This window comes from Oncorhynchus mykiss, chromosome 5, assembly GCF_057628025.1.
Source record: "Oncorhynchus mykiss isolate SJ-2025 chromosome 5, ASM5762802v1, whole genome shotgun sequence".
Lineage (NCBI taxonomy): Eukaryota > Metazoa > Chordata > Actinopteri > Salmoniformes > Salmonidae > Oncorhynchus > Oncorhynchus mykiss.
The window spans coordinates 16,452,501-16,480,200 of record NC_143026.1 but is presented as its reverse complement, the minus strand read 5'-3'; the positions used below and the strand labels follow the sequence as shown (position 1 = coordinate 16,480,200).

The 27,700-nt window shown below is 44.4% G+C and overlaps 1 protein-coding gene across 7 annotated transcripts in view; it reads left to right on the top strand.

The window, feature by feature from the left end:
* The first annotated feature begins 5,892 nt into the window (after positions 1 to 5,892).
* garnl3 (GTPase activating Rap/RanGAP domain like 3) overlaps positions 5,893 to 27,700 on the top strand; it is a 185,098-nt gene continuing 163,290 nt past the window's right edge. For 4 of the 7 annotated variants that reach the window (XM_090233956.1, XM_090233951.1, XM_090233955.1 and 1 more), the window contains exon 1: positions 6,170 to 6,524. In XM_090233956.1, the coding sequence (XP_090090082.1) occupies positions 6,421 to 6,524 (104 nt within the window). In that variant the 5' untranslated portion in view covers positions 6,170 to 6,420. Of the gene's footprint in view, positions 6,525 to 27,700 lie in introns of all 7 variants that reach the window. The other 3 variants (XM_090233947.1, XM_090233953.1, XM_090233950.1) reach the window with 3 other exon arrangements.

Below are 27,700 nucleotides of genomic sequence, written 5' to 3'. Positions count from 1 at the left end.
AGATAGGGTTCAAGTCCGGACTCTGGCTGGTCCACTCAAGGACATTCAGAGACTTGTTCCGAAGCCACTCCTGCTTTGTCTTGGCTGTGTGCTTAGGGTCATTGTCCTGATGGAAGGCAAACCTTTGCCCGATTCTGAGGTCCTGAGTGCTCTGGAGCAGGTTATCATCAAGGATCTCTCTGTACTTTGGTCTCCCAGTCCCTGCTGCTGAAAAACAGCATGATGCTGTCACCACCATGCTTCACCGTAGGGATGTTGGCAGGTTTCTTCCAGACGTGACGCTAGGCATTCAGACCAAAGTGTTCAGTCTTGGTTTCATCAGACCAGATAATCTTGTTGCTCATGGTCTGAGAGTATTTAGGTGTCTTTTGGCAAACTCCAAATGGGCTGTCATGTGCCTTTTACTGAGGAGTGGCTTCCATCTGGCCACTCTACCATAAAGGCCTGATTGGTGGAGTGCTGAAGGGATGGTTGCCCTTCTGGAAGGTTCTCCCATCTCCACAGAGGAACTCTGGAGCTCTGTCAGAGTGACCATTGGGTTCTTGGTCACCTCCCTGACCAAGGCCCTTCTCCCCCGATTGCTCAGTTTGTCTGAGCGGCCAGCTCTAGGAAGAGTCTTGGTGGTTCCAAACTTCTTCCATTTAAGAAGGATGGTGGCCACTGTGTTCTTGGGGACCTTCAATGCTGAATAAATGTTTTGGTACCCTTCCCCAGATCTGTGCCTCAACAATATCCTGTCTCGGAGCTCTACGGACAATTCATTCGACCTCATGGCTTGGTTTTGCTCTGACATCCACTATCAACTGTGGGACCTTATAGACAGGCGTGTGCCTTTCAAAATCATGTCCAATCAATAGAATTTACCACAGGTGGAGTCCAATTAAGTTTAGAAACATCTCAAGGATGATCATTGGAAAACGAATGCAATTTTGAGTCTCATAGCAAAGGGTCTGAATACTTATGTAAATAAACTGTTTGTTCGAAAAGCATTCCTCATTAGTCTTGAGCACTTGTTGGTTACTTTTCCTTCACTCTGTGGTCCAACAGGTCATCTGATGCAGCACTCCATCACTCTCCTTTTTGGTCAAATAGCCCTTACACAGTCTGGAGGTGTGTTGGGTCATTTTCCGGGTGAAAAACAAATGCTAGTCCCACTAAGCACAAACTGGATGGGATGGCGTATCTCTGCAGAATGCTGTGGTAGCCATGCTGGTTACAGTAAGTGTGCCTTGAATTCTTAATCAATCCGTGTCACCTTGCAAAGCACCCCCACACCCTCACACCTCTTCCTCCATGCTTCCCGGTGGGAACCACACATGCAGAGATCATCCATTCACCTACTCTGCATCTCACAAAGACACGGCGGTTGGAACCAAAAATCTCTGATTTGGATTTCCACCTCTCTAATGCCCATTGCTCGTGTTTCTTGTCCCAAGTCTCTTCTGCTTATTGGTGTCCTTTAGTAGTGGTTTCTTTGCAGCAATTCGATCATGTCTCCTCTGTACAGTTGATGTTGAGATGTGTCTGTTACTTGAATTCTGTGAAGCATTTATTTGGGCTGCAATCTGAGGTGCAGTTAACTCAAATGAACGTATCCTCTGCAGCAGATGTAACTCTGGGTCTTACTTTCCCATGGCGGAAATTTTCCAGATTGACTGACCTTCATGTCTTAAAGTAATGATGGACTGTAATTTCTCTTTGCTTATTTGAGCTGTTCTTGCCATAATATGGACTTGGTCTTATCTTCTGTATACCACCCCTACCTTGTCACAACACAACTGATTGGCTCAAACGCATTAAGAAGGAAAGAAATTCCATAAATTACCTATTAACAAGGCACACCTGTTAATTGAAATGAATTCCAGGTGACTACCGCATGAAAATGGTTGAGAGAATGCCAAGAGTGTGCAAAGCTGTCATCAAGGCAAAGGGTGGCTACTTTGAAGAGTCTCAAATATAAAATATATTTTGATTTGTTTAACACTTTTTTGGTTACTACATGATTCCATATGTATTTTTTCATTGTTTTGATGTCTTCACTATTATTCTACAATGTAGAAAATAGTACAAATAAAGAAAAACCCTGGAATGAGTTAGTGTCCAAACTTTTGAATGTTACTGTATGTTTCCCATACCAATAAAGCTCTTTAAATTTAAAATGAAATAGAGACAGAGATAAAGGGGGGAAAGAAAGCCACTGAGGAAGGTATAGTGTGTGTGTGTCTTTGTGTGTGAGAGAGAGATTAGGCAGGAGGCATTGTGGATATAAGAAAAGCAGTTAAAACAAACACACTATTCCTCCATTCCTTAACTATTTCTTGTCCATGTCTCTCATACAACGCTCAGAGCTCTATGTCTCTAATCTACACAGAATTCCACCTGTCATAAACCTTGTACATATTTACAGCTCATACATTATTTATGAAGACCAATTTTACTCATCTCGTTACAGTGCCAGTCTAATGCAGTAGTGAATGATGACATCATGGGGCCAGACCAGAGCTAATCTCATTAGCATATTGAGCAGGCAGGTGGCTGGAGAGACTCTATGGCTCCTGTACTGGAGGCTTCTGTAAATGGACAAAATACACACTAGAGCTCCCAGTCTCTCTGTCCTCTGTGCAATTCTCTCACAACAGGCATCCTGCTGTACGATTCCAGGAATTCCAATCAAAGGTGAAAATGATTGGAACAACACGTTGTTTCATTTTTATCCAGGGAGACTTGCCAGGTGTATCATTTGCCAGATTGATTTGTTTGACTTTGAAGCGAACACGTCATTTCCACTAAAAAACCCGAGACCTTTTGATGATGTCATATCTGAAATTCGGCCAATTCAGTAGTCTTCAACGATAAAAATGTTGGAGAGTGTGATATCTGTTTGTTTGATTGTACAGTCAACTCAGCGATCAATGGTCATGAGGGGTGAGTCACAGTGGAGTCAGTGAGTTGGCGCCCCACCAGAGCTGCAGCCTGCAGTCTTCCACCCAATCAGACAAACAAACGATAGTCTTCAACCAATCAGAGCTGCAGGATGTAGTCTTCCATCCAATCACAAACTGTTGTGTTCCAACCAGAGCAGATCCAGATGACTCCAGACTCCCTATGCAGCTGGTCTGCCAGTGTGAGTCACGTTTGGGCAAACCCTCACCAAAACATTCCTACTCACTGATCATAGGACTGTACAGAAGGGGACATGTGTGTATTTTGATGGAGGTGGGCAGTTGAGGGGGACTGATATGTAATGATGTAATAATAATCTGATATTACAGTTGAAGTCAGAAGTTGACATACACCTCAGCCAAATACATTTAAACTCAGTTTTTCACAATTCCTGACATTTAATCCCAGTAAAAATTCCCTGTTTTAGGTCAGTTAGGATCACCAATTTATTTTAAGAATGTGAAATGTCAGAATAATAATACAGATAATTATTTATTTCAGCATTTCTTTCTTTCATCACATTCCCAGTGGGTCAGTAGTTTACTCAATTATTATTTGGTAGCATTGCCTTTAAATTGTTTAACTTGTGTCAAACATTTCAGGTAGCCTTCCACAAGCTTCCCACAATAAGTTGGGTGAATTTTGGCCCATTCCTCTTGACAGAGCTGGTGTAACTGAGTCAGGTTTGTAGGCCTCATTGCTCGCCCACACATTTTCTATAGGATTGAGGTGAGGGCTTTGTGATGGCCACTCCAATACCTTGACTTAGCTGTCCTTAAGCCATTTTGCCACACCTTTGGAAGTATGCTTGGTGTCATTGTCCATTTGGAAGACCAATTTGCAACCAAGGTTTAACTTCCTGACTGATGTCTTGAGATGTAGCTTCAATGTATCCACATCATTTTCCCTCCTCATGATGCCATGTATTTTGTGAAGTACACCAGTCCCTCCTGCAGCAAAGCACCCCCACAACATGATGCTGCCACCCACGTGCTTCACGTTGTGATAGTGTTCTTCAGCTTGCAAGCCTCCCCCTTTTTCCTCCAAACATAACGATGGTCATTATGGCCAAACAGTTCTATTTTTGTTTCATTAGACCAGAGGAATTTCTCCAAAAAGTACAATCTGTGTCCCCATGTGCAGTTGCAACCCATAGTCTGGCTGGTGGTTTTGGAGCAGTGGCTTCTTCCTTGCTGACCGGCCTTTCAAGTTATGTCGAAATAGGACTCGTTTTACTGCGGATATACAGTGCCTTGCGAAAGTATTCGGCCCCCTTGAACTTTGAGACCTTTTGCCACATTTCAGGCTTCAAACATAAAGATATAAAACTGTATTTTTTTGTGAAGAATCAACAACAAGTGGGACACAATCATGAAGTGGAACAACATTTATTGGATATTTCAAACTTTTTTAACAAATCAAAAACTGAAAAATTGGCCCAATTTTGGAATTGTGATACTGTGAATTATATGTCAAATAATCTGTCTGTAATCAATTGTTGGAAAAATGACTTGTGTCATGCACAAAGTAGATGTCCTAACCGACTTGCCAAAACTATAGTTTGTTAACAAGACATTTGTGGAGTGGTTGAAAACGAGTTTTAATGACTCCAACCTAAGTGTATGTAAACTTCTGACTTCAACTGTATATGATAGGTATACACTACAGTACATGATATCTATGGCGGGGTACTAAATGGTCAGCATGTAGTGTGGAGAAGAGATGCATGGAGGTTTGAGAGGTATGAAGGGAAAAGAACACTACCTTCCACAGCAAAAAAAGTGACCACATCAAAAGATTTATGAAAATGGAAAAGCAATTCCATGAGTGAAACAGTGAGTGAGTTGTTCATTCTACCACTTACAGCTCTCTGGATAACAGATGTTTCTGAATAATGAATCTATGATTCAACCAATGTTTTCCCACACCCTTAGGACACGTTCAGTTTGTGTCGAATCACTGGTTGAATCATGAGCGGATGTTGAGGATTCAGATTTATGTATGCTCTCGGCATTGCTCAAATCCTGTGTGTGTTCCTTCAAGGAGTGCAGGTTCCTTATCCTCAAACAGAAAGAAAGTACTATAGGTTGTTAACATAAAGCCCAATTTATGGTAGAAAAGACAAGTGCCTGTGTGGGTCGCAGGCTGCATGCAGCGTTTCAGAAGTGGAGTGGTGCATAACGTCTACCAATGACACTTGTCTTTTCTAAAATAAATTGGGCTAAATGTAGGTTATTTCTGCTTACAGAATCAGTTATATTCAGAGAGATATAGCCTACGTTGGCCAAATGTTTGAGATTGTCTGCCGATTAGCTCGTTTAGGTGATGTGTATGAGACCAAGTTTCCCAAGGGGCTGTCCTCAAAAGCATCCTTAACCTCATGACCTCACCACTTCAAACACCTCACCATCTGGGTTGAGTAGGCAGAGGGAAGTACAGACCAAACACACAGTACCCGTTTCAGCATTTAATACATCATAGGGCATGGTTTACAAAGTTAACCTTTCAGCAGTGGCCTTCTCACTGGCCCAGGAACGTTGACAAACCATGCAATTTAAACTGAAACTAACAACCAAAGTAACAAAAAAAGGCACAGGCGGAGAGGTGGTGCAGGCCTGGAGTCCATTTTGTGTTCCCCCATACTCCCAGAACCCACCATACCTCTGGACTGCATCCCTCCGCTGGGGGGGGGCACACTTCAGAGAGAAACACAACTTAAATACAATTCAGGTGTTCAATCAATTAGTCAATGAACTAATAACATGACTAACTTGATTACAGAGCAGTTAGTCACACCTGTGACACAAACTTGTGATCCCTCAGGTCAAACTAATTCAGTGGTTGGTACACACACCTGCTCCCAGACATTCCTCTCAGCAGTGCTTGCTGCATATCTGTTTAAATGGGATTTGGTATGTTTAAACAGCAGATCTGTTCTACCACAGCTTCAAACGGCCCTGGAGACAGTCTAATGGATGCTCACCTTAATGAAGACCTTGGGGAGCAATTCATGATTTTTGCCTATTCAGAACCATTGGTATATGAATCAACAGCCCATTTTATAGGCTCAAGAGTCTAGAAACAGATGGAAGGACTCAATTTAAAACCGTTACTGTTTTCTTAGTCTGCCCTGGACTCGAATCCTGTCAGGGTTACCAATTGCGTAACGGTAACTCGCTCTGGAACCGAGAGACCAACGGTATCTAATTTCTATTTTATGGAGTTCAGGAGAGGAGGAGCAAACCACTAGCCATGCTGCACTCAAGCTTTTGGTCCCGTCTTTGTTAGCTGAGGGAAGTCTGCACCTCACTTTCCCTTTACCAGCGGAGGCGAGTTTGGTAGTCTATTCTCTCTTTTTTGCGGGTGAGCCTTTCTTCCGCCTCTTTCCGTCCTCGCTCCTGTCGCGGTCCGACTAAGTGGAAGGAAGAAGCATATCTGTTTTTACGGAGTAAATACCTGCCTGCTCGTCCGGCACCCATGAATTCGGATATAAATGTGTACCTCGGCCGGGACAAAACGGGCATCATGCGGAAGAGAGCGCTGCTCCTTCGGAAAGGGTGCAGTTTTGAGATTAGTTCGAGGTAGGTGACGCATGGGGTGATGGGGGCTCATTCTGGGTATAAACTCGCGGCTCACCACTCCGCGCCATTTGAAACGGGTTATGATCTGGCCTCCGGTAACATTTGAAACGGCACATGTTTGCTTGGGAAAAGTGACCCTTGATATATACCGACCCTATCTCTCCGTGGACTGCGGTTGTGGTGTTTTTTTGGCATAAGTGAACGTGCTCCTCCAGAGCTCGAGGAATGCCCAAAATAAACATGCGGGTTCACTCTGCGAACTGCGAACCCGGTCTATTACGTTAGCCTACAGTCAATTCGAACTGATCAATGTTTCATTGTAGGCTACAGTTAACTGCAGACTGTGGGATTTTGTGAAATGTCTGTGGCATTGCTGAATTTGATTTAGATGAGCATGAAACGTTATAACCGAACATGCGTTTCAATGCGTACTGTCTTTTTGTATGTTGTGTTATTTAAAATCGAGCTAATGAAATTGTCTCCACAACTGTGCGCCCATATTTTGGACCGTTACGCATGGGTGTCTGTCACTTCTGGTGGTGCAAAAATCACTATCTGGTGCACTGTTATCAATGTTATATATTAGCCTACAGCAGTAATCCATGCGCTCTGTGTGTGGTTCGTCGATCGGAGAGGCGCACAGATCAGCCTATTATCAGTTCATTCGAGGTGCTCCCACGTGGAGAGGGCACCGACAAGCACAGCATGACCGGGTGAGTTGTATGCTGTGCACACCCGGAGGGACTCTCTCCACTCGGGAGTCCACCGCTCGTCCACGCAGGGGGTTCTTAGAGCTGCAGCTAGCCCCGGTCATAGACTGCCTGTCTGCTGTCTTGCGCATCAAAGGTAGCGGGGTGCGAAGAAAATGTCAAGTGTTCTCTTCGCCTGCCAGTTTGTAGTACCAGACTGTAGGCTACATACCGTTACCCACAGTATGTAGCGCACAATATGCATATGATACATGTATCTACACTGGACAGAAATGCACACCGTTGATCTTCAACTGTGGAATAGAGAGGAATTCTGGTCTTATTTATAGCCTAACACTCACCCACGTTCACTTATTGTCAAGTTCACTCCCGGTCTCGTCGCTAGATGGCACCCATAACTCCCTTCCTCACTGTCAGCCATGGCACTGATTAGAAGTCTGTCAAATACATTTGATTACATGGTCATTTTATCCGTCCCCGACACAGTACATAGCCTAATATAATCAGGTTTTGATGGTGTACATAACTCATATGCGACTAACAGACATATTGTCAATGGTCTTTTGTGGTTTAGACTAATATTTATGCTGTCTTGGGCTCAGCAGCATGTATTGGATAGACAGACAGACAACACGTGTTAAAAATCGATGTTCAGTGTCCATATCTGTGACATAAGGTCATGTTTACGTTTTATATCCTCTGCACTGTTGCCAAAACTTTAATTCAGATAAATATTTTAATTGCATACCTTATTTTATATGTAAATGTGTGACCTTCTGTTTTTCCCATGCTATCTATCTATAGTGCAAAGAGTGTACAAGGCTGTCATCAAGGCAAAGGGTGGCTACTTTGAAAACTCTAAAATCAAAATATATATTGATTCATTTAACACTTTAAAAAAATGTTTTTATTACTACATGATTCAATATGTGTTATTTCATAGTTTTTATGTCTTAACTATTATTCTAGATTGTAAAAAATAGTTAGAATAAAATAACCCTTGAATGAGTAGGTGTGTCCAAGTGTTTGACTGGTCCTGTATATTTGTATAAACGACTTTAGTGCATTCTTGTTTTTCTGAGTCGTGTGTGTGTGTCTGTAGACATGTTCGAGGTGTCGGAGGTCTTCTGTGGGTGGGTCGCACTTTCAGAATAGAAGCATGCATAAGCAATGGTGTGTGGGCGCAATGGGCACAGCTCTCTGTGAAGCACTTACTTTCAAATTACAGCCTTCTTCATATAAGTTGATTTATTCTCTGTACTCAGAGAGAGTGTGTGTGTACTCAGAGAGAGTGTTCATACTCTGCTCAGAACTCAGTGCTAGATTGTAGAGACCTGTGAAATAGTCCCTCTCAGACCGGAGGTAATTAAAGACGATCAGAAGAGACCCTGGGCCCCAGACTGGGGCTCTTATGTGCTGAAATATTTTGTATTTTTTTTTTCGATGTCTCACAAGGACCCTCAAGATACCTGGAGATCAACAGATTTTGTCCATGTGTAGTTTGTCTGTGTGCTCTTGAATCCACACACGCACGCACCCACACACACGCTTGCACACACAGCCTGCGTATACACACGAACATACACACAGACTCCAAACCAGACAAATAGCCAGGCTAACAAGGACAGAAAGAGAGCGAGCAAGACACACTTGTGCTGAACGGCCAGCAAATACTGCATCCAAACGGGCAGATGGACCAACACTCACAAACACACACACGTGACATTCAGACAACACACAGTATAGGCTGCATGGTTGATATGTAGTTTGGCTTGCTTTATTGACAGATTATGTAGCTTGGCTTGCTTTATTGACAGATTATGTAATTTGGCTTGCTTTATTGACAGATTATGTAATTTGGCTTGCTTTATTGACAGATTATGTAGCTTGGCTTGCTTTATTGACAGATTATGTAACTTGGTTTGCTTTATTGACAGATTATGTAACTTGGTTTGCTTTATTGACAGATTATGTAACTTGGCTTGCTTTATTGACAGATTATGTAATTTGGCTTGCTTTATTGACAGATTATGTAGCTTGGCTTGCTTTATTGACAGATTGTCTGGTTAATTTATAGCTGGTTGAAGCATATCATATCTTGCTTCCCTCGCTGTGTTAACAGCATCCACTAACAGCTTGGCTTTACTCTTTTAAATAATTCAAATGTTGAAGCATTAAAATCCCATTTGGAGACATCCCCAAAGCCTTTGAGAGGAATCTACTCCAGAACTACTTCTCTGCAGACCAGGGTTCAAACTATATTAAATCTTTCAAATACTTTCAGGGTTTACAGTACTTTAGTCTGCCTCAAGTGCCAAATGGGTGGGGTTTAAACTTTTCAGACTATTTTATTGGTTCAATTTTGTAAGGCAAGCTCAATCAAACACAGCTAACGTATTTGAAATGATTTCCAGTAGTATTTGAACCCAGGTCTGTTTCCAAGATGTCTCCCCCAGATGTTCGAGCCAGTCTAGTCTCGGCTGTCTGCTGAGAAGAGGCAGTCAGGGGCCTATTCCCCCCAGTCTGATAAAAATAACCCATGACACAACCCTCCTGCTTCAATTCAACTACCACAGACCTACACATGGATACACTCCAGAAGCTGTGTGTGTGGGGGGGGCTCTCTGTCTGCGTGTGGGGAGGGGCTCTCTGTGTGTGTGGGGAGGGGCTCTCTCTGTGTGTGTGTGTGTGTGGGGGGGGGGGGGGCTCTCTGTGTGTGTGTGGGGGGGGGGGGGGGGTGTTTCTCTCTCTGTGTGTGTGGGGAGGAGCTCTCTCTGTGTGTGGGGAGGGGTTCTGTGTGTGTGTGGGGAGGAGGGGCTCTGTGTGTGTGTGTGTGTGTGTGTGTGTGTGAGGAGGGCTTCTGTGACCCCTGTGTGATATGACACTAATAGAGGGACAGCTAGACTGGACTGCTCCCCTCAGGGTGATCAGATGCCCATGACCTCAGATTACTGACCCATCATCACAGCCCTGACACACACACACACACTACAGTTAGATTAGTGTGCCAATCTGTCCCTGTAATAGCCTACTGTGTTGATGTTGACATTAATACATAATCAGACTATCAGAAGCCTGTGAGAGGAAGAGATGAGCTACATATTGATAGCCTGGGGGACGACAGACTGTTCCTGCATTAGCCACCTGCACTAAAACTAACCAGTAAAGGTCTATACATCATGGAGTTACACATTTTTCTGAAAAGGGATAATGAAAGGATATTACTAGCTAGAGCCAACCACCATTTCACAATTGCTTGTTGAATACTTCCACACAGCCAATAGAAAATATGTTGCCACACCTCCATCAAAACTGCTATTTCCTGTGTTAGTCTATGCAGTCAGCTCAGTACCATTTTCCCATGTTATCAGCCAGTCAGTAGCACTCAGTAATAGGGCTGGGATATGGCAAATAAATGATCACGATATCTATATATTTTTTCATTCAATAACAATAATTATCACGATATTAATCAAATAATGTTTAAAAGGTGCATATCTGCTTCAGACTCAAGAATGCCTGAACAAACCACTAGGCAGGTAGCGTTGGGCCAGTAACCGAAAGGTTACTAGATTGAATCCCCGAGCTGACAAGGTAGAAATCTGTTGTTCTACCCCTGTACAAGACAGTTAACCCACTGTTACTCAATAGGCCATCATTGTAAGTAAGAAGTTAACTGACTTGTGTCGTGATGTTGTATTGATTAATGTGGCGACTGCTGCTCATTGAATGATTAGTGGTTTATAATTGTGTGATTAAATGAATCAGGCAATTATTCACTCATTAACCTGGGACACCATGGGAAATGTGGTTTTATTGAGTTTCTATTTCCCAAATTAACTCAAAGAATATCAGAATATCGATTTTACTTTTTATTTTTTTATTTTATTTTATTTTTTTATTTTTTTTAATTAATCAGTTTCCTCTACAGTCTCATTCCGAATGTCGCATAATCCAGGAATCTGCACGGACCCGGGTCTCACCAATGAGTTCGTACCACACCAATTTTAGTTGAGTATTTATTTACTAACAAGCTAAAATGATAATATAAGATACACATACACAAAAACACAGTTTAGGCTATTGATTAGAACTTAGTACAACGGGCCAACACATTATGACGTGTGTTACCCAAAATGGGGATTTAAAAGAGAGAGAAAAAGAGAGAGAAAAAGGGAAAGTACACGAGAGAAATATACATTTGGGTGCATTTGTCAGCTATGCTTATTTTAACCCTAGCCTTGCCCCAAACTGCCGCTCTTATGTGTCAGAATATAATGATGTAATTACGTGTTGAAGGTCTCCGATGGGGTTTTCGGCTTCTCGGATGGCGCACTCTGATTGTCCTCACGATGTCAGTGTCCTTTGTATTAGTGTCTGTTTCCTCGCCATTGTTCTGAAAGGGGTCTTCTGAGGACAGCCAGCCCTGTATGAAAGCAGTGTAGATACAGGATTCAATGAAGAGTGGTGACCGGGTGGCCGGTTCTGAATTCACCCTCTTAGACGCACTGAAGATTCCTTTGTCTTCAACCTCGTGTTACGTTTTGGGTTTGTTGACTACTCACCCGTAGCATGGATGGAAGAAGGTTCCTTTGTCTTCAACCTCGTGTTACGTTTTGGGTTTGTTGACTACTCACCCGTAGCATGGATGGAAGAAGGTTCCTTTGTCTTCAACCTCGTGTTACGTTTTGGGTTTGTTGACTACTCACCCGTAGCATGGATAGAAGAAGGTTCCTTTGTCTTCAACCTCGAGTTACATTTTGGGTTTGTTGACTACTCACCCGTAGCATGGATGGAGGAAGGTTCCTTTGTCTTCAACCTCATGTTACGTTTTTGGTTTGTTGACTACTCACCCGTAGCATGGATGGAAGAAGGTTCCTTTGTCTTCAACCTCGTGTTACGTTTTGGGTTTGTTGACTACTCACCCGTAGCATGGATGGAAGAAGGTTCCTTTGTCTTCAACCTCGTGTTACGTTTTGGGTTTGTTGACTACTCACCCGTAGCATGGATGGAAGAAGGTTCCTTTGTCTTCAACCTCGTGTTACGTTTTGGGTTTGTTGACTACTCACCCGTAGCATGGATGGAAGAAGGTTCCTTTGTCTTCAACCTCGTGTTACGTTTTGGGTTTGTTGACTACTCACCCGTAGCATGGATGGAAGAAGGTTCCTTTGTCTTCAACCTCGTGTTACGTTTTGGGTTTGTTGACTACTCACCCGTAGCATGGATGGAGGAAGGTTCCTTTGTCTTCAACCTCGTGTTACGTTTTGGGTTTGTTGACTACTCACCCGTAGCATGGATGGAAGAAGGTTCCTTTGTCTTCAACCTCGTGTTACGTTTTGGGTTTGTTGACTACTCACCCGTAGCATGGATGGAGGAAGGTTCCTTTGTCTTCAACCTCGTGTTACGTTTTGGGTTTGTTGACTACTCACCCGTAGCATGGATGGAAGAAGGTTCCTTTGTCTTCAACCTCGTGTTACGTTTTGGGTTTGTTGACTACTCACCCGTAGCATGGATGGAAGAAGGTTCCTTTGTCTTCAACCTCGTGTTACGTTTTGGGTTTGTTGACTACTCACCCGTAGCATGGATGGAAGAAGGTTCCTTTGTCTTCAACCTCGTGTTATGTTTTGGGTTTGTTGACTACTCACCCGTAGCATGGATGGAGGAAGGTTCCTTTGTCTTCAACCTCGTGTTACGTTTTGGGTTTGTTGACTACTCACCCGTAGCATGGATGGAAGAAGGTTCCTTTGTCTTCAACCTCGTGTTACGTTTTGGGTTTGTTGACTACTCACCCGTAGCATGGATGGAAGAAGGTTCCTTTGTCTTCAACCTCGTGTTACGTTTTGGGTTTGTTGACTACTCAGACCTTGGCTGCAGCTCGGGTCACTTAGTCTCACATGTACATTTTTATCTCACATGTCTTATACCCTCGGGTCAGAAGTGGGCGTAACCACCTTTAGGGCAATTCTCTGGGAGTACCAAGTTATGAGGCAAGGTCTGGATTTCACTCAGATCCAATTTAGACAACTAACTTCACATTTCATCTTTACCAAAACATTCTCTTTGATTTGGACATTTTCCACCCAACGTACAATATATAAACATCAAGCGTATACTAGGACAACTCTTAAATGTACACTGTTTTTGTTATAACGTCATCCTTTAACTTTTAATAACAAAACAAAAATGATATTCATTTTCATATTCCAACTTTCGTCATTACCACCATTGTGGCTGACGAAACCCATTGTCCCAAAGTCCATTTATAGCATGTTAATGTTCTGAGGCTGGTTCTCCATAGTGAGAGGACAAAGGAATTTTGTCTGCTTCCTTAGATTTACAATGGGTGTGAGGTGTCATAAAAAAAAACTATCTTCATACCCCTTGATCTCTTCTCCTCTGGTGGGTGTGAGAGATCTCTCTGTAGGATTGTGGTCCCCGGTAACCTGAGCCGAGCAGGACAGTCATGACACTTGCCTAGTTAATTAAAGGTTACATTTTTTTAAATGATGTGAGCTACACATAACATTATACATTAAGGAAAATTGTTCCATGTTTGTGGCCAGGGAACACGTACCTGGGGTCAATGAAATTGATAACCCTCTTGAAACCTTCCTTTTTGACTGTGCTAATTGGTAGCATGTCCTTAGCAATGCATATTAGAATTTGTGATGTTTTTTTGATGTTTGCTTGTATGGCATAAGCGATGTCAGTGTTGACTGCTTTGGGAAAACATCCTTAGATTGGCTGGAGCTTGAGGGGCGCTTATCAATACCGTGGCGCAATCTCAAACTTTCTGCATGTTCCAAAGAGTGATTTTGCTTCAGATTTTGAAAAAGGTCTGTCGTATTACCAGACTTCTTAGCCACCTGTCGATGGCACAATTTGCATCGAACATTGCTCTGCTCTTTGTCGGACTTCAAGAAGCCAAACCACTTCCAAATTACTGAAACAGTTTAACCCTATTTATCAATAATTTATTCGTTGGAAGCGGCTCCTTCTCCATGGCTATCACTGCCACTTTTCGCCTACATCACTCATTTTTTGTGGTTAACAGTGGCTACTCCATCACTCGAGGTTTTAGTGCATATTGTCACTTCTCCGCACGTTCCTGCTGCGTCAGAGGTGAAATGGACTGCTGTACCTAATTATTCTATGTTGACATTATCGAAAATGAATCTATACGTTTTTATATCGTTATTGAGGGAAGTAATTACCTAATTATTGATATTGATTTATTGCCCAGCCCTACTCAGTAATAAGGCTTTGTTCTGTGTGTTAGGTCTGTGAGGTCAGCTTGACACACTGAGTCACACCTGGGTGAGATGATCCAATCCCCTAACACCTTGCTCTATTGATTCACATATCTGCATATTTCCTGGCACTCAGCAGATGAGAAATGTGTTAATCTTCTTATAGTGCTCTGGTAACACCATCTGCCTAACATACCTTTCCTTAAATTAACTCCAAAATGCTTTCCTTATTGATCCCCTATGTCTCAGACTTTCACCACATCAATTTAGTGTATCCTGGGGGCACACATTAGGGCACACAATGGAAAACGTTTTAAAATGCTTTGCTACGCTAAGCGGTTGTCCAGGTAGTCCCTCCCTGTTTTAGTATGTTTTTTTCCAACTGTTGTCTAATGAACATGACACAGGTATTTCATCTTAAGAGAATCACAGTATATTCCTTGTCCGTGTATGGACGGAGTCATGCAGGAATACCATGTAATCTCTTTTCGCAATATGTGGACAGATAGAAATGATTAAGCAGTGAAAACATATTCTGTCATTTTGACCAGTACATCCTACTGAAACTGCTCTCTCTCTCTCTCTCTCTCTCTCTCTCTCTCTCTCTCTCTCTCTCTCTCTCTCTCCCTCTCTTTCTCTCTCTCTCTCTCTCTCTCTCTCTCTCTCTCTCCTCCCACAATATCCTCAGAGAGAGGTTTCATTAAAGTTGATTTACTTTGAAACATTATCTATGTCTATATAAATCTGTCCAGCTGCCAAACAGTGTTGTGTAACCAACCACAGTACAGTACAGGGGAATCCACTCTCACTTGTGACAGCATGTTGGGTTGAGAACAAAACAGTCAGAAAAACAGTCAGAAGACTGGATCCAGATGGGGTTGAATCATCTGATCATCGGAATTATTGGAAAATGTACTTTCCGATGTTCAAATCCCGTTCACGCGTGCTCCTGAGTAAAACATGTTAGTGAGAAAGCAATGTTATGAACTTTCCCAGTCAGAAAGATGACAGGTAGTTTCAGAGGGAATGCACAAACACAGTTTCCCAGACATGCTGTGACCCTGTCGGTAAGAGTGTCTCTGATTGGCTGCGCCTGTGGGGTCTTGCCTGTGTGAGCATGTCGTGACCTCCGATGGGAGGAGGTATGATGGGGTGTTGTGACAGCTCTCTGACTCGCAATCTGTCATTGTGTTTATATTGCTGCTCTAGTGGGAAACTGCATCATATAGTAGACAGACAGAGAAAGGGGAAGTAAGTGTGTGTGTGTGTGTGTGTGTGTGTGTGTGTGTGTGTGTGTGTGTGTAATGGATGGAAAGTGTTCCATATTACAGAGCAGAGCATCACTATATTTGACAGCTCTGTGTTTGTGTAAGTGGTTTGAGTTTCATGTTTGCATGATATTTGATACTGTACTGTACCTGAATTCACCCATGTGAGGGGTATTTGTGTGTGTTTCAGTGTGTATATTTAGCCTTTGACTCTGACATGTTCTCCTGGCTAAATTCCCAATCTGTCCCGCATACCATCATGGCCACCTAATCATCCCCAGCTTCCAGTTGGCTCATTCATCCCCCTTCCTCTCGTTGCTGTACTTACCTGGTCAAATTAGGGCTCTAGTCAAAAGTAGTGCACTATATAGGGAATAGGTTGTAATTTGGGACAAGTCAGCCCCAGAGAGGGCTCACTGAGCTCAGATAAACACGGGACCATAATCACTGCCATGTGTGTCTTCAGCAGAAACAGCCCACCAGTCAATACAGCCCGCCAGTCAATACAGCCCACCAGTCAATACAGCCCACCAGTCAATACAGCCTGCCAGTCAATACAACCCACCAGTCAATACAACCCACCAGTCAATACAACCCACCAGTCAATACAGCCCGCCAGTCAATACAACCCACCAGTCAATACAACCCACCAGTCAATACAGCCCGCCAGTCAATACAACCCACCAGTCAATACAGCCCGCCAGTCAATACAGCCCACCAGTCAATACAGCCCACCAGTCAATACAGCCCACCAGTCAATACAGCCCACCAGTCAATACAACCCACCAGTCAATACAACCCACCAGTCAACACAGCCCGCCCGTCAATACAGCCCGCTAGTCAATACAACCCGCCAGTCAATACAACCCACCAGTCAATACAACCCACCAGTCAATACAGCCCACCAGTCAATACAACCCATCAGTCAATACAGCCCACCAGTCAACACAGCCCACCAGTCAATACAGCCCACCAGTCAATACAGCCCACCAGTCAATACAGCCCACCAGTCAACACAACCCACCAGTCAATACAGCCCACCAGTCGACACAGCCCACCAGTCAATACAGCCCACCAGTCAATACAGCCCACCAGTCAATACATCCCAGCAGTCAATACAACGTACCAGTCAATACAACCCACCAGTCAATACAGCCCACCAGTCAATACAACCCACCAGTCAATACAGCCCACCAGTCAATACAACGTACCAGTCAATACAGCCCACCAGTCAATACAGCCCACCAGTCAATACAACCCACCAGTCAATACAGCCCACCAGTCAACACAGCCCACCAGTCAATACAGCCCGCCAGTCAATACAGCCCGCCAGTCAATACAACCCACCAGTCAATACAGCCCGCCAGTCAATACAGCCCACCAGTCAATACAACCCACCAGTCAATACAACGTACCAGTCAATACAGCCCTGCAGTCAACACAGCCCACCAGTCACTACAGCCCAGCAGTCAATACAACCCAGCAGTCAATACAACCCACCAGTCACTACAGCCCAGCAGTCAATACAACCCAGCAGTCAATACAACCCAGCAGTCAATACAGCCCACCAGTCAACACAGCCCACCAGTCAATACAGCCCGCCAGTCAATACAGCTCGCCAGTCAATACAACCCACCAGTCAATACAGCCCGCCAGTCAATACAGCCCGCCAGTCAATACAACCCACCAGTCAATACAACCCACCAGTCACTACAGCCCAGCAGTCAATACAACCCAGCAGTCAATACAACCCACCAGTCACTACAGCCCAGCAGTCAATACAACCCAGCAGTCAATACAACCCAGCAGTCAATACAGCCCACCAGTCAACACAGCCCACCAGTCAATACAGCCCGCCAGTCAATACAGCCCGCCAGTCAATACAACCCACCAGTCAATACAGCCCGCCAGTCAATACAGCCCGCCAGTCAATACAACCCACCAGTCAATACAACCCACCAGTCAATACAACCCACCAGTCAATACAACCCACCAGTCAACACAGCCCGCCCGTCAATACAGCCCGCCAGTCAATACAACCCACCAGTCAATACAACCCACCAGTCAATACAGCCCGCCAGTCAATACAACCCACCAGTCAATAAAGCCCGCCAGTCAATACAACCCACCAGTCAATACAACCCACCAGTCAATACAGCCCACCAGTCAATACAACCCACCAGTCAATACAGCCCACCAGTCAACACAGCCCACCAGTCAATACAGCCCACCAGTCAATACAGCCCACCAGTCAATACAGCCCACCAGTCAACACAGCCCACCAGTCAATACAGCCCACCAGTCAACACAGCCCACCAGTCAATACAGCCCACCAGTCAATACAGCCCACCAGTCAATACATCCCAGCAGTCAATACAACGTACCAGTCAATACAACCCACCAGTCAATACAGCCCACCAGTCAATACAACCCACCAGTCAATACAGCCCACCAGTCAATACAACGTACCAGTCAATACAGCCCACCAGTCAATACAGCCCACCAGTCAATACAACCCACCAGTCAATACAGCCCACCAGTCAACACAGCCCACCAGTCAATACAGCCCGCCAGTCAATACAGCCCGCCAGTCAATACAGCCCACCAGTCAATACAACCCACCAGTCAATACAACGTACCAGTCAATACAGCCCTGCAGTCAACACAGCCCACCAGTCACTACAGCCCAGCAGTCAATACAACCCAGCAGTCAATACAACCCACCAGTCACTACAGCCCAGCAGTCAATACAACCCAGCAGTCAATACAACCCAGCAGTCAATACAGCCCACCAGTCAACACAGCCCACCAGTCAATACAGCCCGCCAGTCAATACAGCCCGCCAGTCAATACAACCCACCAGTCAATACAGCCCGCCAGTCAATACAACCCACCAGTCAATACAACCCACCAGTCAATACAACCCACCAGTCAATACAACGTACCAGTCAATACAGCCCTGCAGTCAACACAGCCCACCAGTCACTACAGCCCAGCAGTCAATACAACCCAGCAGTCAATACAACCCAGCAGTCAATACAACCCAGCAGTCAATACAACCCACCAGTCAATACAACCCAGCAGTCAATACAGCCCACCAGTCACTAGAGCCCAGCAGTCAATACAACCCACCAGTCAATACAACCCTCCAGTCAATACAACCCACCAGTCAATACAACCCACCAGTCACTAAAGCCCAGCAGTCAATACAACCCAGCAGTCAATACAACCCACCAGTCAATACAGCCCACCAGTCAATACAACCCACCAGTCAATACAGCCCACCAGTCAATACAACGTACCAGTCAATACAGCCCACCAGTCAATACAGCCCACCAGTCAATACAACCCACCAGTCAATACAGCCCACCAGTCAACACAGCCCACCAGTCAATACAGCCCGCCAGTCAATACAGCCCGCCAGTCAATACAACCCACCAGTCAATACAGCCCGCCAGTCAATACAGCCCACCAGTCAATACAACCCACCAGTCAATACAACGTACCAGTCAATACAGCCCTGCAGTCAACACAGCCCACCAGTCACTACAGCCCAGCAGTCAATACAACCCAGCAGTTAATACAACCCACCAGTCACTACAGCCCAGCAGTCAATACAACCCACCAGTCAATAAAGCCCGCCAGTCAATACAACCCACCAGTCAATACAACCCACCAGTCAATACAGCCCACCAGTCAATACAACCCACCAGTCAATACAGCCCACCAGTCAATACAGCCCACCAGTCAATACAGCCCACCAGTCAATACAGCCCACCAGTCAACACAGCCCACCAGTCAATACAGCCCGCCAGTCAATACAGCCCGCCAGTCAATACAACCCACCAGTCAATACAGCCCACCAGTCAATACAACGTACCAGTCAATACAGCCCACCAGTCAATACAACCCACCAGTCAATACAGCCCACCAGTCAATACAACGTACCAGTCAATACAGCCCACCAGTCAATACAGCCCACCAGTCAATACAACCCACCAGTCAATACAGCCCACCAGTCAACACAGCCCACCAGTCAATACAGCCCGCCAGTCAATACAGCCCGCCAGTCAATACAGCCCACCAGTCAATACAACCCACCAGTCAATACAACGTACCAGTCAATACAGCCCTGCAGTCAACACAGCCCACCAGTCACTACAGCCCAGCAGTCAATACAACCCAGCAGTCAATACAACCCACCAGTCACTACAGCCCAGCAGTCAATACAACCCAGCAGTCAATACAACCCAGCAGTCAATACAGCCCACCAGTCAACACAGCCCACCAGTCAATACAGCCCGCCAGTCAATACAGCCCGCCAGTCAATACAACCCACCAGTCAATACAGCCCGCCAGTCAATACAACCCACCAGTCAATACAACCCACCAGTCAATACAACCCACCAGTCAATACAACGTACCAGTCAATACAGCCCTGCAGTCAACACAGCCCACCAGTCACTACAGCCCAGCAGTCAATACAACCCAGCAGTCAATACAACCCAGCAGTCAATACAACCCAGCAGTCAATACAACCCACCAGTCAATACAACCCAGCAGTCAATACAGCCCACCAGTCACTAGAGCCCAGCAGTCAATACAACCCACCAGTCAATACAACCCTCCAGTCAATACAACCCACCAGTCAATACAACCCACCAGTCACTAAAGCCCAGCAGTCAATACAACCCAGCAGTCAATACAACCCACCAGTCAATACAGCCCACCAGTCAATACAACCCACCAGTCAATACAGCCCACCAGTCAATACAACGTACCAGTCAATACAGCCCACCAGTCAATACAGCCCACCAGTCAATACAACCCACCAGTCAATACAGCCCACCAGTCAACACAGCCCACCAGTCAATACAGCCCGCCAGTCAATACAGCCCGCCAGTCAATACAACCCACCAGTCAATACAGCCCGCCAGTCAATACAGCCCACCAGTCAATACAACCCACCAGTCAATACAACGTACCAGTCAATACAGCCCTGCAGTCAACACAGCCCACCAGTCACTACAGCCCAGCAGTCAATACAACCCAGCAGTTAATACAACCCACCAGTCACTACAGCCCAGCAGTCAATACAACCCACCAGTCAATAAAGCCCGCCAGTCAATACAACCCACCAGTCAATACAACCCACCAGTCAATACAGCCCACCAGTCAATACAACCCACCAGTCAATACAGCCCACCAGTCAATACAGCCCACCAGTCAATACAGCCCACCAGTCAATACAGCCCACCAGTCAACACAGCCCACCAGTCAATACAGCCCGCCAGTCAATACAGCCCGCCAGTCAATACAACCCACCAGTCAATACAGCCCACCAGTCAATACAACGTACCAGTCAATACAGCCCACCAGTCAACACAGCCCACCAGTCAATACAGCCCACCAGTCAATACAGCCCACCAGTCAATACATCCCAGCAGTCAATACAACGTACCAGTCAATACAACCCACCAGTCAATACAGCCCACCAGTCAATACAACCCACCAGTCAATACAGCCCACCAGTCAATACAACGTACCAGTCAATACAGCCCACCAGTCAATACAGCCCACCAGTCAATACAACCCACCAGTCAATACAGCCCACCAGTCAACACAGCCCACCAGTCAATACAGCCCGCCAGTCAATACAGCCCGCCAGTCAATACAACCCACCAGTCAATACAGCCCGCCAGTCAATACAGCCCACCAGTCAATACAACCCACCAGTCAATACAACGTACCAGTCAATACAGCCCTGCAGTCAACACAGCCCACCAGTCACTACAGCCCAGCAGTCAATACAACCCAGCAGTCAAAACAACCCACCAGTCACTACAGCCCAGCAGTCAATACAACCCAGCAGTCAATACAACCCAGCAGTCAATACAGCCCACCAGTCAACACAGCCCACCAGTCAATACAGCCCGCCAGTCATTACAGCCCGCCAGTCAATACAACCCACCAGTCAATACAGCCCGCCAGTCAATACAACCCACCAGTCAATACAACCCACCAGTCAATACAACCCACCAGTCAATACAACGTACCAGTCAATACAGCCCTGCAGTCAACACAGCCCACCAGTCACTACAGCCCAGCAGTCAATACAACCCAGCAGTCAATACAACCCAGCAGTCAATACAACCCAGCAGTCAATACAACCCAGCAGTCAATACAACCCACCAGTCAATACAACCCAGCAGTCAATACAGCCCACCAGTCACTAGAGCCCAGCAGTCAATACAACCCACCAGTCAATACAACCCTCCAGTCAATACAACCCACCAGTCAATACAACCCACCAGTCACTACAGCCCAGCAGTCAATACAACCCAGCAGTCAATACAACCCACCAGTCACTACAGCCCAGCAGTCAATACAGCCCAGCAGTCAATACAGCCCAGCAGTCAATACAGCCCACCAGTCACTATAGCCCAGCAGTCACCACGTCTCTCTTGATTACAGCCCTCTTGATTACAGCCCTCTTGATTACAGACGTCTCTCTTGATTACAGCCTTCCTTGATTACAGACCTCGCTTGATTGCAGCCCTCTTGATTACAGACGTCTCTCTTGATTACAGCCCTCTTGATTACAGCCCTCTTGATTACTGACGTCTCTCTTGATTACAGCCCTCCTGATTACAGACGTCTCTTGATTACAGCCCTCTTGATTACAGACGTCTCTCTTGATTACAGCCCTCTTGATTACAGACATCTCTCTTGATTACAGCCCTCTTGATTACAGCCCTCTTGATTACAGACGTCTCTCTTGATTACAGCCCTCTTTATTACAGACATCTCTCTTAATTACAGCCCTCTAATGATTAAAGCAGTCTCTTTTGATTACAGCCCTCTTGATTACAGACGTCTCTCTTGATTAAAGCTTTCCTTGATTACAGACCTCTCTTGATTACAGCCCTCTCTTAATTACAGCCCTCTAATGATTAAAGCAGTCTCTATGTAAACATCTTCTTTATTCAAGCTCCATCTGGATCCATTTATGGCTTAAAGCCACATACCTACATATTACAGCAAATGTATGTGTGTTTGTGTGTGTGTATGCATCCATGTGTCCGTGCCCGTGTGTGTGCATATGTGTAATGTGTGTGTGTAGCACACACAGCTCTGGGAAGATTCGCTCTGGAAAGCATTTTCCGTTATAGCGTACTGCTGGAAAGGGCCCAGCGTGCGTGTATGGAAGGAGTTGTACTTTCACAGGGCATTGGTTGAGACTCAGGGGGTTTGAGTACAGCCACAAGCCACATGCAAGGAGAGGAGGAACGAAGGCTGGGTGTGTTTTTGTCTTTCAACAGTTATATAAACATCCCATTTGGACCTCTCTTGTTCTGTGAGGTGACTTAAGAAGTGTGTGTGTGTTTGTGTATAAGTGTTTGTTTGAGTGTTTATATAGTGTGTTTATCATATTTGTGAGTGTGAGAGAGAACAGATTGAAGTCACTTGGCTGAATGAATGAAAGAAAGATCAAACACCAGTGGCAAGATTATGATGTTGACTTGCCTCAATCTTCATGACTTGTTACAGTAGAGTAGAGACAGCAGAGAACTCCAAACCCTAAACTAGAGATGACTGTTTTTCAATATGAAAGCACAAGAAAGTGATACCACGGTTGTATACATTAGGCACCAAACGGAATAAAACTGACTGAAACAGGGAGGGACTACTTGGACTTAAAACATAGCTAAATGTTTTAAAACGTTTCACATTGCATGCCGTAATGAATAAAACCCATCTCTCTTGTAGTGTTCACCACCTCTCAACTAAAAGGTATTGGTACACAGGGAGGGAGGGGTACTGCTCTCCAATAGAGGTTATTTGCCTTGTGGTTTCCAGGTAAGCCTGACAAACAATATTCTACTTGGTTAGACAGAGAGAGCAAGAGACGGAAAGAGAGAGGAGAGAGAGACTGCGAGACAGAGATGCCGAGAGAGGGAGAGAAAGGCAGAAAGAGAGAGAGAGAGACTCATAGAGGGAGAGTGGGGGGAAGAGTGTGTGAGAGAGAAAATAGAATAAGCAGATAAGGAAATATTTTCAGAACATTTGGGAGGAGGTTGTAAAGTTCTAGGTCTAGTTAAAGTGGAGAGTTGTAGTCTATCTTCCAATAACTGAGCAAAGGAAACTGCCCCAGGCCTCCCACCCCATCATACTGCACACTAGGAGCAGCGTTCAGTAGAAAAGGAATTGCTAACGTAATAAGAAAGAAAGAAAATAGCTAAGGCACAGTCAGTGGTCATAGGGATTTTTAGGCTCTAGAAAACCCAAAGCAATATCTTACCAATCTACAGGTAGCTACTAATATTGGACGGCTTAGCTGAAGTATCCATAACAATCTACAGGTAGCTACTAATATTGGACGGCTTAGCTGAAGTATCCATAACAATCTACAGGGAGCTACTAATATTGGACGGCTTAGCTGAAGTATCCATAACAATCTACAGGTAGCTACTAATATTGGACGGCTTAGCTGAAGTATCCATAACAATCTACAGGTAGCTACTAATATTGGACGGCTTAGCTGAAGTATCCATAACAATCTACAGGGAGCTACTAATATTGGACGGCTTAGCTGAAGTATCCATAACAATCTACAGGTAGCTACTAATATTGGACGGCTTAGCTGAAGTATCCATAACAATCTACAGGTAGCTACTAATATTGGACGGCTTAGCTGAAGTATCCATAACAATCTACAGGTAGCTACTAATATTGGACGGCTTAGCTGAAGTATCCATAACAATCTACAGGTAGCTACTAATATTGGACGGCTTAGCTGAAGTATCAATAACAATCTACAGGGAGCTACTAATATTGGACGGCTTAGCTGAAGTATCCATAACAATCTACAGGTAGCTACTAATATTGGACGGCTTAGCTGAAGTATCCATAACAATCTACAGGTAGCTACTAATATTGGACGGCTTAGCTGAAGTATCCATAACAATCTACAGGGAGCTACTAATATTGGACGGCTTAGCTGAAGTATCCATAACAATCTACAGGGAGCTACTAATATTGGACGGCTTAGCTGAAGTATCCATAACAATCTACAGGTAAGCTACTAATATTGGACGGCTTAGCTGAAGTATCCATAACAATCTACAGGGAGCTACTAATATTGGACGGCTTAGCTGAAGTATCCATAACAATCTACAGGGAGCTACTAATATTGGACGGCTTAGCTGAAGTATCCATAACAATCTACAGGTAGCTACTAATATTGGACGGCTTAGCTGAAGTATCCATAACAATCTACAGGTAGCTACTAATATTGGACGGCTTAGCTGAAGTATCCATAACAATCTACAGGTAGCTACTAATATTGGACGGCTTAGCTGAAGTATCCATAACAATCTACAGGTAGCTACTAATATTGGACAGCTTAGCTGAAGTATCCATAACAATCTACAGGTAGCTACTAATATTGGACGGCTTAGCTGAAGTATCCATAACAATCTACAGGGAGCTACTAATATTGGACGGCTTAGCTGAAGTATCAATAACAATCTACAGGGAGCTACTAATATTGGACGGCTTAGCTGAAGTATCCATAACAATCTACAGGTAGCTACTAATATTGGACGGCTTAGCTGAAGTATCCATAACAATCTACAGGTAAGCTACTAATATTGGACGGCTTAGCTGAAGTATCCATAACAATCTACAGGTAGCTACTAATATTGGACGGCTTAGCTGAAGTATCCATAACAATCTACAGGTAGCTACTAATATTGGACGGCTTAGCTGAAGTATCCATAACAATCTACAGGTAGCTACTAATATTGGACGGCTTAGCTGAAGTATCCATAACAATCTACAGGGAGCTACTAATATTGGACGGCTTAGCTGAAGTATCCATAACAATCTACAGGTAGCTACTAATATTGGACGGCTTAGCTGAAGTATCCATAACAATCTACAGGTAGCTACTAATATTGGACGGCTTAGCTGAAGTATCCATAACAATCTACAGGTAGCTACTAATATTGGACGGCTTAGCTGAAGTATCCATAACAATCTACAGGGAGCTACTAATATTGGACGGCTTAGCTGAAGTATCCATAACAATCTACAGGGAGCTACTAATATTGGACGGCTTAGCTGAAGTATCCATAACAATCTACAGGTAGCTACTAATATTGGACGGCTTAGCTGAAGTATCCATAACAAGTGTTCATTTTGTGATAAAATAGTTTGAAGGAAATCCTTATCTATTAGACCTTAGAGCAGGGGTGTCAAAGTCAAATGGACGGAGGGCCAAATAAAAAAATCAGCTACAAGACGAGGGCCGGACTGTTCGAATGTTCATTGAAAAATTTTTAAATGACGCATATAGTCTAGTGAACCTAATTGAACCTACTGAAAACCTAACAAATATATTACAATATGATCAGATAAATAAAGCAATATTTTCTTATGGCTCTGTCAGTAATCTTTAATTTTCAACAGACACAAAAGACAAATTTCCTTTATATAAATATCCCCATAACATGAACATTAAATGAAAGAAACCGGTATTCAAGGCACCATCAGTAGACTATATTTTCTATTTTAGCAAAAGTGGGCTAAATTTACTTCAAAGAAAAAACAATAATAGCAATTTTCTATCATCCACTCAACTGAAATATTTTTAAAATATAATTGGATTGAAATACAAAAAAATAAAGTGCAAAAATCTATTAATCAAAAACAACACTTTGTTTAAGGAGAAGTAACATGCAGTGAAAACAAATATTAAATTTTAACTTTTAAACTTGAACTGAGTAAAAACTCTAAATATGTGATTGCACAGTAATGTTCACTTGTTTGAGGTTGAGGGTGATACTTGGTGGTGTCCCATCTTTTCCACAAGTTCATCAATGTTCGGGGTAAGGCTCTGAGCTGAAGAAATCCTCAGAATTGAGTGGAGGTGTTCAGCAGTAAGTCGACTTCTGTGTGATGTTTTGTTCAGGTTCATCAAAGAAAACAGTTGTTCACACAGGTATGTGCTGCCAAACATAGACAACGTTTGAGCAGCCTGGATGCGCAGCTGGGGCATTGTGCCGGGGAGGAAACGGGCAAACTCCGCAGCACCCACTGCCGCATATTTTGCCCTCAGTGCATCATTGCATTGGAGGTCAATCAACTCCATTTGGAGGTTTGGTGGTGAGCTTTCCACGTCAACAGCAAATGGGTTACCGAGCAGTTCCAACCTGCTTTTTTGTGCTTCAAAGTCAGCAAATCGGCGTCGAAAGTCAGTGGTAAGCATACCTATTTTATCAGCCAACTGTGTGCTCGGGAACGCACTGGTAGAGAGCTTCTCTTTCATGGTCTGGCAGCTGGGAAAGTGGCTCAAATTTTCTTTCCGCATCTGCGTCTCCCACAGAGTCAGTTTGGTTTTAAATGCCTTCACTGTACTGTACATATCAGAGATGACACGATCCCGACCCTGCAGCTGCAAGTTTATTGCATTCAGATGACTCGTAATGTCACACAGAAAAGCCATTTCACACAGAAACATTTCGTCTCGGAGTTGTGTTGTGTCTTTCCCTTTGCTGTCCAAGAATAGACAAATCTCCTCACGAAGCTCGAAACATCTTTGAAGCACCTTTCCCTGGCTTAGCCATCGCACCTCTGTGTGATAAGGCAAATCACCATGCTCCGTTTCTAACTCCGTCAGAAATGCCTTGAACTGGCGGTGATTCAAACCTTTGGCTCTGATAAAGTTAACTGTGCGCGTGATGATGCTCATTACATGCTCCATTTTCAAGGCTTTACCGCACAACGCTTCCTGGTGTATGATACAATGATAAGCTGTCAGCTCACCTGTCGCGTTTTCCTCTTGCATCTTTTCCCGTATCTTCGCCACCAGTCCGCTCCTGTGTCCACACATCGCAGGTGCTCCGTCGGTTGTCAAACCCACGAGTTTTTCCCAAGGCAGCTCC